We start from the raw sequence: 13976 nt of genomic DNA, 5'->3' as shown, positions 1-13976 counted from the left end.
TGCCTCGTGTGGCTCCACTGTAGTGTGAATGTGTGTGAATGATCCCGGTGATGGTCAGAGGGGCCGTAGGCGCGAAATGGCAGCCACGCCTCTGTCATTCTGCCCCAGGGCAGCTGTGGCTACAACCGTAGCTTACCATCACCAAGTATGAATGAGGAGTCAATGAATAATGGACACAAAGTAAGTGCTTTGCGCAACTGGAAAAGTGCAGATAAATCTAATCTATTATTATATTATCTAAAAAAAAAACAACCAGCGACTGAATGGACGTAATTGGGTTGGAGCCAGAAGTAATGCATTTTCTATGGATGACATCACAGTGGCTCGCTTCGGTTTTCACATACAGTCAATTGTCAGAACAGAAGAAATGTCGCTCCGAGGCTCAGAGCATCATGTTTGCTGAATGTAAGATTAAGGCAGAGTAGGGGTGTGACGATAACCGCATCAACGCACTTTAATTTATTTTTTTAAAGTTCTGCATAGGGTGCGTGATTGGAACTATAATAAACACATGAAACACATTCATCTTTGCTGATAATTTACTTTTTCTGCTAGTTCTGTGTTCAGACTTCAAGGGTTTCTGGGGGAAACCTTTTATTGGTGTTCTCCTTCACTCCCTGCACCTAGCCCCTCCCCTCTTTCGCTGCACATGGCTCTCACTCCCTCTTAGAGCCGTGCAGCACCCAGCTCACTCTACTTACACACACACACGCGCGGTTTCAGAAGCATACACACATCCTCATTCTACAACAGAATTTTCTGTCTCGCAAGGAAGCTCCATTATAAGCTGCGTGTGTTCTTGAGTGCGTTACACGGCCGCCCGCTGGAGGATTTTGTGTTTCGGCGGGGGGTTTTACTGTTCTCCTTCACTCTGTAACACCAAACATGAACACCCACTGTTAGATTTCCATGAATATCACTACATGTTTTGTTTGGGAAATATTTTGTGCAGCGCAAAGTTATGTGTCTGTATAAAAAAAGGCAGAGTTTCCTGCCCGTGTTCCACATGGGTGTCAGGCTTCATGGCTACCGGAAAGGTGACAAAGTGTCTGCAGTCTGCTTATTACTGGGCAATATATAATATTCTGAGAAGATGTCTGTACCAGCGGGCACAGGTGAAACTCGCGTGCAGCTAGAGAGCGGTCCACGATCAACACGCACCCCCAACACATGTGTGCGTACTCCTTCCTTCTACACACACAGCGCGCTGACACACATACACAGTCATTCTATAACACCTATATAGTTAGTTCATTAGGTAAATAGGTGGTAGTTAGTTGTTACTGGTATTTGTTAATAAAGAATACTGTGTTGTATTTATTTGTGACGCGACTGCTGGGGAATTTTTTGTTTTTTAAATTTTAAAATGTATTTATTTTTTTATTTTTATTTTTTTTTTGGGGGGGGGGGGGGGGGGTTAACCGCAACACCGCACCCCCTGCTGGTTCATCACCGCGGTGATCAAAAATCCCACACCGTCACAGCTCTAGCAGAGAGATGAAAAAATAAATCTTGTTGTGCAATTAAGCCATTCCCTCCAGGTCATTTCATCTGCATGCTGTGATTCTGAATGTATCCATGCAACACTGCTGCTATTTTAACTCGTGCACATGCTAATACATCTGCACATTAATGCCCCCCTGTTGTCTGTATGATCAAGTATCAGTGTTTTTCCTCAATAATTCATTTGACTGGATCTACAACCATTTTCTTCCAGTAAAAAGAGTACACATGGCATAAAGAAAATATCAAAACACACTGTTTAAGAAAAAAAAAATTCTATTACCCATTAATGAATCAATGTAAAATAGATATTTATCACTTGCAGTAGCAACAGTTTGAAATCGCAAACATAGAGAGCAGAGTTCTCAGAAGGCAGATTCACTTTCCTTAGTGCGAATGTCCAAATTTAATAGAACATTAAGAAACGGCAGTTTAAAAGAAACACCAGTTTTACTTCTTAGTTCAGTTTCTGATTACTGATAACCAAGCACACATGAAATAATTACTAGAACAGGAAGAGTCCCGTTTGTGGATTGGTAAAGTTCCTCTGTGTGGACTCCACTATTTCTGCTTACAGAAATTCTTCCCCAGTTTACTTAAACCCCACTGAAGTCTTTCTTCATGAAGGATAACAGCCGTGTGCAGGATTCTCTCTGATTCGCTCACCGCAGGCATGCATGCCCTCCCACTCAGCCGACAAAACAGATCCTTGCCAAAATGCATTCTGATTTTCTGCAACCCTTTATTGATGGTATTACTACAATACTCACAAATTTGCTAAAGTTTCAAGTGGAGGCAAATAACACTGAAGCTCTCCTTAAACACTTGGGCCCTCATCCAAACAATAAATCCTGCTTCATGATTAGATGCATTTGATTGTGTGGCAACCTAATGAAATGAGATGAAAACAAGCATTCAATGTTTAGCAAGACATTTAGCCGAAGTGTGCAGCTGTCTACTGCATGTTAGTGTGATAATGAAATGAATCTTTAAAAAGTAAAAAAGAGCCTTGCATAAAAAAGAAAGCAAGAAAAATAATCTTATCACAAAAGTTTTTCAAATGCAAAACTATATTTGCTTGAAAAAACGTTTCTGAGCGACTAGAATTTTTTCCTTTAAATAGGAATTTTTGGTATAACCATTTTTCTTAACCTGTTGACAGATTTTGTTTATTTAGTAAAGAAAATCTGCCATTTTTGACTCATTCCTAAGTGGCCTGTTTTGACAGTGTGAGATGTAAGTGCTGACCTGGAAGACGAGCTTTGGTCCATCACGGTGGCTCATACCACATATGCAGTGTCTGTGTTGTAATTCCTTAAGCCGCCCAGTTTTCTAAACATTTCGTCCAAGTATTTCAAACATTGGTAAAACAAAAACAAAGAAAAAGTGAAGTTTGGGGTACTTGCTACCACTTTACAGAACCCGCTGGGCTGATTTACTCACTTCAAAAAGCCAACTGTCTAAACTATGGAGACACAAATCCACTTCTTACTCTGCATTTCAAGGTTTACTGAAATACAGGGAGGTAACTGTGTTTGTATCAGAATGGATCAACAATGCTGCAACTTGGGAGAAAAAACGAAGAAAAAGTTTTCTTATGAAGAGTGAGGGTGGTTGCTATAGCTGCTCATGCTGGTAATTAACAAAATGAAACATGCAGCATTTTCTCGTGAACAACAGCGTAGCCGTCAAATTTTCAAATTCAAAAATCAAATTTTTATGTTTAATTACGTATTTTCTGAACCTGCTGAGTCTCATGGGGCTCATGATGTTGCTGGGTTGCTGGAGCCTGTCCCACCTAATGTTGGGCAAAGGCAGGGTACAGCCTGGACAGCTCACCAGTCTGTTGCGTGGCTACACATTTATACAGACTCACATTCACACCCAGGGGCAATTTTTAGGGTCACCAATGAACCTATGAAGCATGTTTCTGGACTGTGGGAGGCAGCTGCAGGAAACTCACACATGCAATTTACTGACTTAATCATTGATTTAATGTCTAATTATCCTAAGTTTGATACGTTTTTGTATGACTGTATAACTGCTGATTGTATTATTTTGTGCATTATTCTTGTCTTGATTGCTTGAAATAAACATTTTAAAATAAAAAAATAAAAACATGCAAACTCCACAAAGAAAGGACCCCACTGGAATTTGACCCAAGGCTTTCTTAGTGTGAGGCGAGAGTGCAAACCACTACACCACCTATTATATTAAAAACATATCAAAATATACAAATACGAATATTAAACCACATATTCATAGAAGTCACACACAGACTCAAATAACATGAAGACACCACTGGGTGCCAAGGAGGATGCTGAGGTTGGAGCTACCAGGTAAAAGTCCAGAGGAAGACCAAAGAGGAGGTTCATGGATGTAGAGAAAGAGGACATGAGGGAGGTTAGTGTGAATGAGGAAAATGCAGGGGAAAGGAAGAGTTGAAGGCGGATGATTGGCTGTGGCGCCCCCTGAAGGAAGTTGCTGAAAAACTAAGAAAAAAAGATTTGTTCAAAAAAGAGGAACATTATATTTTCTTCTGATTTCAGCTTTCTAAACCTGCAACATTAACATCTCAAAAACATATTGTTCTTTTTCACATGCTACTACAGTACTGTGTGTCTAGTAAAATACTACAAGCTTAGGGTTAATTTGTTTTTTTTCACCTCATAATCACAAAGCATTTTCCCTCAAAGTCCGGATTTCACCGACCATACATCCTAAAGCAGAGGCTGTCCTTCTGTGGCATGCCTCTCCCTCATCACTCACCATGCAGAGAGATGAGGAAGACGGAGTAACCATCATTTTGTCAGCGGGATTAACGGAAGTTGCCATACTTTTTAAAGGGCACCTCATCATACATTTGACAAATGCTTACAACTTTGAATTCTGATAGTAACTTTGCCCTGAATTCTTTTCTAGACATTCAAGGTATTGAGAAACACATCTGCTCTCTAAAGAATAAAAATGTTGACAACATGCACTATCTTCACTAATACCAATTTCTGATTTCTTTATGTGACCGGCTGATTTCTAAAAATCATTTCTCTCAAAACTATTAATGACAGCATAAAAAAATAAAGATTAGCCTCTCCAAACTCTCCAAAAATCTGTGAAACCACCAAGAGTAAAAAGCCTCTGTGTGGTTTAGAAAGTTAAAAACAGTACAGTGACACAGTCTGAATGTTTTAGGTATCCATTTTAAAACTAGCCAGTTGTTGGTATGATCTTGGCAAGGAAAACATGTAATAATGCTTTGACATTACAGTGTTAGTGAAATGAAACTGCAGTCAAATAATTGCTAGGCTCTATTAAATTAATTCTAAATAATATCGCAACAGTGTTTAAAGCTCCACAAAAAATGAAAATGGCGTTTGTGTTTCTAATGTTCTTGTAGCATTTTTCTTATGATGGAGGAAATTTTAAAAGAAAATTAAGACAGTGTTTTTTAAATAATTCCTTATTCAAGTCATTGTGATTCAGAAGCAGATGCAAACATTTAGTTGGAAAATAAGCTTGAAGCAGTGACGTAGGTGCCTCCCTGCTCTGCTCCATTCTGATGCATCCACTTTCAGGCAAATTGATCCTTTCCGTCTTTGTTTTCCGCATTTGAACTGGTATCTGCATTTAAAACAAAGGAATGATGGGGAAATTAGGTAGGCTTATGCCACACCATCAGTCCCGTCCACAACTCAGAGGTAAATTCTGCTGCTGCTCTGCAGAAACCATGCTCTAGAAAACAACACAGGTGTTTTTTTATTTTGGCTTAAAACAGCATCATCGTAATTAGAAGACCCCCGGGAACACTTGGAACATGGATCAAACGATGTCTGGAATGGGATTTTAATATTTCGGCCAGTTTGCTTGGCTTGACCTGAGATAAGTACTGTTTATTAGCACCTGACAGCTCCAGTTCTACCATTAAATTCAAAAGATTTTTGTTATTTCTTTCTGCCTAGTGGTAATCATTTTCCTAGTTTAGATCAGGCATGCCAAGTCTGGAGTGCAGCTCCTTGATTTTAGCGGTATTAACAGCACACGGTGCTGGTTGACCTTGGGTTGAACCTGCTGGGAAATCTACTCTAGAGAGAAAATTAGAAAATCTTCAGCCCATTCTAGCTTGATGTAATAAAACAATTGTCCTTCCCCACAGATCAAGTGTAAGCTATTTTATTTTCCATTTTTTTCAGCACGTTGCAGTTCACTTTCAGTTACAATGTTACTTTTTTATTTTTTTAAATTCACTGTAATTAGCGTGAAAAGGCTACACATTGTCAGTCTTCCTGGTTTCACACAGAGGTCTTCAGTGATGGGAACCTTTGATGAAGTTAGATCCAGTGCCCTGAACAGAGAACAGTGATGAGCTTTGTCTCTGCTCGGCTCCCATGGGACCCAGTTTGGCTGATAGTTATGGGCCTGTGTCCATATGGGGGATTCAGGCCATTATTGAACATATGAGACTGCCTCTAATAAAAAGGACACTCTCCAGGCTATAGACAGAGATCTCATCATAAGCAATTCCCTTAGAATGCATGAATAAGTCAGTTCTCCATGACAGTGATGAAAAGGGAGATTGGCATTAAAAGAATTATAAAGAACATGAAGTGGTTTAATAAGTGGCAACGAGATACTGCCGGGCATTCTGCTTTTCACTTGATACAAATCAAAAATAATTTTAACCCTTTAAACACCTTTAACACCATAATGAGAGGTTCGTAACAAAACCACTGCATGTATGGAGTTTCTTTAAACAGTTTAATTCTGTTAAAAGGTTTGAGGGAAGGCTGGGACATGTTACAGGTATATTTGAGGAAAAAAATGGTGTGCAGCAAAATCCCAGGCTCATGGAGAGTCAAACAGACATATGTACTAAGACTCAACCTTAAGACCAAGGTCCACTGGAGGTGCCTGCTTTGCACCCCCACACATACACACATGTTCATTTAATTTCTACGGAAGCCCACAAACCAGTGGAAATGTATGTTGGTCAATGGGAGTTGATTTGCATGAGCTCACCAGGAATAACCACTATCCTGAATCCTGCCCCTGATATGAGTCTAATCCTGCCCCTTCCATCAGATGGGATAGTTTTAACAACAGCACTACCTCTTCAAAGATCAGGTTTTGGACCCTTAAAGCAAATATTTGACTCAAAAAGTGTTGTGTTTTTTAGTGTTACAGAGCAGGGGTCGCTAACTAATGGACCGCGGCCCGGATCCGGACCCAGATGCTGGGTCATGCGGACCCGGATCAGAACTTTACGCAAAACTAATACGCTGGGTGCCTCTATTTAAATGGTGCAGCTCTTGTTGTCATTGCAACCAACACATTCTCACTCCCAACTCGTCATATATGGACGTATTTTCGGGGCCCCCTTCACGCCACTTTGAAATTTTGGATGCCTCTAACTCATTGTTTTTCCTTGTGTTGCCTGTTCCCATTAATTTGCCGTGAACCAGTACCAGTCCGTAGTCCGAGGGCTCTTTGGTACCGGGCCCTAGACAGGGAAAAAAATGCACATGCTGACTTTGATTCTTTGTGCTTTTTATTTTCTGATTCAAAAGGAAGTTTTATTTTGGAAAACTACTGGATTCTGTTCACCACATCCGTGGTGACTCGTTGCGTGACAAAGAGCGGCTGCTCACTCGGAGCACTAGCTTAGCTTAAGGCCCGAAGCTGAAAGTTAACAAAAGCCAAACAAAAAGACGTGTTTAGAAAGTTTCTTTGGGGAGAAAAGAGTCAGTCAGGAAACCGAAGAAGAGCTTCACCTTCAGAGTAACATAAAGCTGCTGTTTACAGACTAAACCAGGGTTACATCCCAATTCCTTTACTACTCACCATATAGTGTGTTCGCCATTTTGTAGTGCTGTCTGAATCTACAATTCCAAGATCGAGTATGAACATAAATAGCTCTCTGTCAGAGTATAATACGTTATCTTAAACATTTCACATTTTGTGACATATCAAACTTAATATCAGTCTTCTATCCCCCTTCCCCCCTTTTTTCTTTTTCTTTACCTTTCTTTTTTATTCCCTTTTTTGTAAATTAAGTCCACTTCCTTGAAGATTATACCCTATATTATTGCCATTCTTCTTTTTCCATCCTCGCCATCAGGTTGAATGCTGTTGACATGGACCCTCACTTTGTGAGAAAGTGAGTTACTCCATCTTTCAATAAGTCTTTCGTCAATCACCGTTTCTCGGTCCAGCTTGATGTCTAGTTCTTTCAAAGTATCGGCACTGCTCATTAATGAAATTTTTTTTTTTTCCTGATTTCAGCTTTAAGTAACAATAATTTGCCCTCACTCGCCAACTTGTTGCTCGTAGCATTAGAGCTAACATTTTCGGCGTTCAAAGAGTTGTTGTCCTAGTCTTTCAGAGCACCTTGTTTTCCCAGGTCCTCTGGGTTTCAGGAAGGAGTTCATCTTCTTCTAGGGTTATCTTTTTTCTTCTGGTTGTCATGCGGGAAAGCACCAGGCAGTGACGGAATCCCACCAGAGGTTGTATAGGCCACAAAAGAGAGCTCCCTCCTTAGACATTGCAACAGTGCTGGGAGGAGGGAGTGTTACCACACGATATGCGTGACACGAAGATCGTCACGCTCTATAAGAACAAGGGCAAACGCAGCGACTTTAACAACTACCGTGGGATCTTTCTCCTCTGTATCTTGGGTAAAGCTTTCGCCAGGGTAGTCCACAACCGCTGCAACCGCCTGCAGCCTTGCAGATCGCGTATATCCCTAGTAACAGTGAGGGTTCCGGGTCATGCGATCAACCATCGACGTGGTGTTCTCCCTCAGGCAGCTTCAGGAAAAGTGCCGCGAACAGCGACGTCCCCTGTACCTCACCTTAATCTACTTCACCAAGGCTTTTGACTTGATCAGTCGGTCTGGCCTCTTCGCCCTCCTCCACAAGATTGGATGCCCTCTTAAGCTACTAAAGATGATAAAATCTTTCCACGACAACATGTCTGGCACTGTTCAGTATGATGGAGCGTCATCGGCCCCCTTCCCAATCAAGAGCGGTATGAAACAAGGGTGTGTACTGGCCCCGACACTCTCGCCATATTCTTCTCCTTGCTCCTGCACATTCAGTGAGTCCGAAGATGGGAAATTCCTCCACACACTGAGCAATGGCAACCTGTTCAATCTTTCCCGCCTCCGAGCAAAGACAAAGGTGCGCAAGTTTCTCATCCAGGAGCTGCTCTTTGCTGATGACGCCGCTCTCGCTGCTCACATGGAAGCCGCCCTTCAGTGACTCATCAATCTCTTCGCAGAGGCCTGCAAAGATGCAGGTGTATCAAGCATGCATGATGAGCACCCTTGTGTACGGCAGTGAGGCCGTATATAAGAATATTCTTATGGTAAGCAAAATTTTAAATGCAAGTTCATTTACTCTTGAATATTCCTGTCTATTTCATATTTATATTTATGTTTGAAAAGTTGTGTTTTAATAGTTTTAAAGTAAAGTGAAGTTTTAGTGTGTTCAATAACTGTTTATCTTGTTGGGTGTGGAACCTAGGGTGGGTTTTGGATTTTGGCCCCTATGTGATTGAGTTTGACACCTATGATGTACATTGATGTATTTGTCTGCGGGTAGATGCTTTAAAATGGAGCGGAGCAGGGAGCCTGTGGCCCCCGGTTGTAGCACCTACGTCACTTCTACAGGCTTTTTCTAACTGAATTTTTTCATCTGCTCCTCATTCACAACAATTTGGATAGAGAAAATTTAGAAATTCAATTTTAATCTTAATTTTCTTTAACCCTTGTGCTATCCTAGGCACTTTAACGTTGGGAGTTGGGTCATCTAGACCCACTAGACAGTGCTCTGAACCTTTTTTCTTCAATGATTTGTGATCTTCACTGGTGTCCATGGATTACATGAAATCTTTCCACCTTTGTCATGGTAGGGAGAACACGTCAATGTAAGGGGGGGGGGGGGGGGGTCATAGGACAGCACAAGGGTTTAGCATGTCCATCATCATGAGAAAGAAGCTGCAAGGACATGTTAAAAACACCAGACATATTTTCATTGAAATGGGTCTTTAACCCTTTTACACCGGAGCTTTAGCTTCATTTTTGATGTTCTTTTGACGACCGCAACTCTTTGACCATTTATGGAATAAACATATTTCCAAAGAATTCTAAATCTGTGGAAAGCAGGTATACAACATTTTACAACAGTTAAGTGTATACGCAATCAATGCAAATCAGCCGATTCTGTCTGCGAAGTTATTCAACACTTTATGCTAATAATTAAAAGAACACAAGTCAAATATAGATCAAAATTGTCTGTTTAGAATCACAAAAACACCCGACATTTATCTCCTGTATCCCACCAGAATGTCACAAAGGCTACCTTCTCATGGAAAAAACCTCTAAAGGCACATGTTTCTTTTAAGAACCTTTCCATTCTGAGTTTCACATCATCACCAAGAAAAAAGGAATGTTAAGTGGCTAGCACTTGAACTTTAAAACTCAGGACTGGATCCATTACTGTCAAATCAAATGTTATTTCCTCCAATGGGGAGGAAATGTACTGCAGCAACTCAATCCAGCAGCAAGGCATCAGTTCTTTTCAGAGATGAGTTCTTTTCCTCTGAGCATAGACATATCAGAATACATATTCAGAAGGCTGTAAGCATAGCTAAAGACCCTGTACATTAGGTACAGATGATTTAAAAGTAGGAGGTATTTCAGCCAACAACTGAAAAAAGGAATGTAATTGAAAGATTAGTAAATCCACACAAAATCCCTATTAAGTAGGGTTGTAATGATTAATCGACGAATTGATGAATTGATTATCCAACCAGATCAGTCTATCTGAGTCCCACTGGTTGAAGATTTGGATAAAGAAGTCCTGGACCCAGCTTAAGTCACTGAATCGGATCGAATTGTTCAAAATTAACCAGGATCAATTATGAATTGTATCAGCAAGCACTAATTTTGATGTGAGTCTAATCGTTAAAATGAACCATTAAATCCCTACCTTTAAGCCTGTCAATCAGCAGCTGTTTGTACCAGACCCCAGTAAAAAGTCAGCCAGCAGGCCTAAATGAAGAAAAACCTGGGCTTCAATGCCACCAAAGACTACCTGGCTTGTCTCAAACTGTTGGAGGCAAACATATTGGTGCCAAATGCTGCACATGGGAGCCTGGATTGACAGACTGTCACCAGGGAGCAAGGTGAAGCCAGGGCGAGGCCATGCAAGCCGGAGCTGTTAAAGGGCAGCAGTGACAGACCTTTGGCTAAATGTCCTTGAAGTCATCCAATCATCCCTCCAGTTGAAATGGACAGAAGAAGAAGAAATGTTTCTGACAGAACCCAAAAAAGGGCAGTTAATCCAGAGAAGGGGGGTTAGAAGAAGGGCAGAATTAATCTTCTGATAATATTGCAATGAATTTAACTGTCACGTATCAGGAAGATGAGGGCCAGCAGCCACTGATGTGTGAATGTTTGTGTGTGTGCCTGTGTGAGTGTGGGTGTGAGTGCATGAGTAAGGGGGTATGTGGGTCACAGTAATTAACATCTGTGTGCAAAGCTGTCTGCTTCATTTGATTTCAGCTCCTCTCCTCTTCCTCATCACCATCCATGTCAGTTTCACCATCAGGTGTGAAGATAGTGATCACTAGACTACAGAGGCGAACGTCATCAATAGTGGCCTTCAGGGGGCAGGGCCGGGGCCGTCTACAGAGACCTCATAATCAGCCTTTATGAGTCAGAGCCTCTGCGACATCCATATGCTGTGAGATTCATCAACCTGGACTCTGCTAATCTGTCATACTGTCAGATCTGTCTGATCTTGGGCAGCCTTAGTCTTTCATATGATGCTATATATTATCCTCTTTAGGACGTTTACTGTGACAGTTGAAGTGGGGCTGTGAGTCAAAAAGCCACTGCTAAACTTCCTGCAGGGTAAAAACTAGAAAAGATCTCCCTCTTTGCCTTTTTCCATCTTAAACACATTACTGCTGCTAGGATGACAGCTATTAGGACCTTTGGGGAGGAAAACAGTTAAGAGCGCTTGATTTAAATACTCACAGCTTTTCCAGGGCAGCCAAGCCAAAAAAGGAGCCATTCCTTAGCAGAGAGATTTTATTGTTGCTCAGATTTCTGTATGAAGACAAAGGATGGAAGAAGACGTATGAGAAAACGGACATCTTCAAATAGCTGATCAGTTGTAAATGCATTTCTAATGTCTGTCAAACTGCGTTGGCATGAGAAAAGCTTTGGGTTTGATCAAATCCTGCTTGTAAACGATCCATCCATGGCATGCTTCTGTCTTGTTTACTGTTCTTTGTTTTTAAGAGGTGTAATGATCTGAGCCCCAGCTCTTCCCTGCTTCTCAAAAAGATAATATCTGCCTTGTGGAAGAGCTGGCGAAAAGCAGTTTCAGCATAATCCAATCAACTATTACATTTATCATAATGCTCGAAAAAATAAAAATCAATGATACACTGCACAGGGGCCTTTTAGGTGATAAATTCAAGAAATACAGCTTCTCCAGAAAGGTTATTTGCGTGGCAGATATCAGTTCACCCTCTTATTTCTTTCTTGGATAAAGTATGGTTGTGCTGAATGTAAAATGAGAAACTATGTGTCTCTGAGTGATGAATTAGGCTGACAAAAAAAGAAAAGTAGTGCTTAGTGGCAGGCACAAACTCACACAAACCCATGTCCCATTATTCATCTAAGCAGGCCTTGGGACTCAGGATTCTAAAGATTGTCATCAGTGAGTGTAGTGAAAATGTATACAACTTGAGTTATAGTTGTGTTTATAGAAAATGTGTCTTATCCAAGATTGCCTAAATCAACCTGAAATTAACTAAAGCTCAGATCAAACCGTCTTTACCTCTATCCATTGACACATTTTAGCATCGTGGTACAAATACAAACTCTTAGCAAGTAACTCACATAAACGGTTTGCTACCCACCATAGAGTACATGAAACAATGTTCCCTTGCAAACAAAAAACAGGTTTTAGTTGTTATATAATGTTTGACATATAATTCATAAGTTGATACTTTGAATTTACTTGTAAAAGACAATTTTATTGCTGTCAGTGGTAGGAAAATGAAAAATAATTTACTATTCATTGACAGAATTTAAGGTGATCATACATTAATCCCGACACATTATCATGTGTTGCTGTGGCTCCTCCCCCCCCAATCCGGAAGTGCACTACAGTTAACAGTTGTTGGAACAAATGGATTCATACGGTGGCCGACAGGGCTCACACTACATACAAATGGAAAAACGCAACGGCATTACCCGAAGCACAACGGCATTGAGAGACAGCGCAACGGCATTAAGACACAGCGCAACGGCATTACCCGAAGCGCGACGACATAACCGCAGCATTAACATTAAGCTCAGCACAACGGAAGTAATGACTTTTTTTCCGGGGGGAAAATAAAAGCCTGGCAGATTCAAACTATTCGGTACGACAGAATTTTAGGGCCACCAAAAAAAGTAAAATTATGAAATTTTAAACCGTAAATTTATGAGAAAAAAATTGTATTTTTACGAGATTAAAGTGGAAGTGAGCATACAGGGCAGCAGCAGCAACAAGTGAACGCTGCAAAGCAGCAGAGCAGACCGACTAAACTTAGTTGAACAGGTGAGCTGAATGTTTATTGATAACGTTCCAAATGTCTGGAAGTCTATTTGCTTGATTTATGATTTATTAATGTTTTATTTTTTGATGGGTGGTTTGCAGGATCTCTGCAGGCGATGAAGGCGACAGTTATGGAGTGTGCGCGCGCTGTGTGTGTGTGCGTGCGTGGGTGCGTGTGTGTGTGTTGGAGACCCCGCGTGCATGTGTGAGAGCACGGGCGAAAGAGGGGGGTGAGAGCGCGGAGCGGGAGAGTTTGCGTCTATATTGTGTGATCGAGGACTGAGAACCTTAATAAAAAGATGGTGTCCCTCCACAGAAGAAGTATTTTGTCTTATTAACTCGCTCTGGAGGCTGAGGATCCGAACGGGAAAGTGAACCCCAAACGAGGATCCGTCTTCGGCCCTGGAGAAAATCTCCCCTGCGTTTCCAACCACAGTAAGAAAGAAAAAAAGAGAAGTCATCGCGCAGGTTCAACAGTATCCCTGCAGCTGTCCACCTGAATCCTTTCTTCCTCCATTAAAGATCATATCTCTACGTCTGTCTGACACTTCTGTCTGAGGAGGAGCACTTTCTGGCATTTTCAACGTTCTAATGCTAATATAACAGACTATTTTCATTCCTCTTTTGTTATATGTTATAACGGGACGTTTCATCTGGAGGAGGGGGCGTATGTAAAACTGTTTACTTCTGCATTGGTGTTCGGATGACAGGTTCATGTCGTAAGGTGACAGATGAACTTCAGGATATGTGAATGAAACGGAAAATAAAGGCTGCAGCGGTCCTCTACACCCAAATGTGTCTCTGAGCTCCTTATTTTACCTATGAAACTCCGCTTTACTGACACCGAACCCCGGAAAA

General features: G+C 41.2%; 2 protein-coding genes across 3 annotated transcripts in view; one reads left to right on the top strand and one right to left on the bottom strand.

The window, feature by feature from the left end:
- Positions 1-13976, top strand: part of LOC105358774 (uncharacterized) — a 148268-nt gene that overhangs the window by 82557 nt on the left and 51735 nt on the right. The gene's annotated exons all lie outside the window — the stretch shown is intronic.
- adgra1b (adhesion G protein-coupled receptor A1b) overlaps positions 1-13976 on the bottom strand; it is a 207473-nt gene that overhangs the window by 174385 nt on the left and 19112 nt on the right. For both annotated transcript variants that reach the window (XM_023963140.2, XM_078932087.1), the window contains one exon: positions 11543-11614. In XM_023963140.2, the coding sequence (XP_023818908.1) occupies positions 11543-11614 (72 nt within the window). The remainder of the gene's footprint in view (positions 1-11542; positions 11615-13976) is intronic.

This window comes from Oryzias latipes, chromosome 15, assembly GCF_053564925.1.
Source record: "Oryzias latipes strain Hd-rR chromosome 15, Olatipes_Hd-rR_3.1".
In the NCBI taxonomy this organism is placed as follows: domain Eukaryota; kingdom Metazoa; phylum Chordata; class Actinopteri; order Beloniformes; family Adrianichthyidae; genus Oryzias; species Oryzias latipes.
The sequence above is the reverse complement of the archived record's forward strand: the minus strand, read 5'-3'. Positions and strand labels throughout refer to the sequence as shown.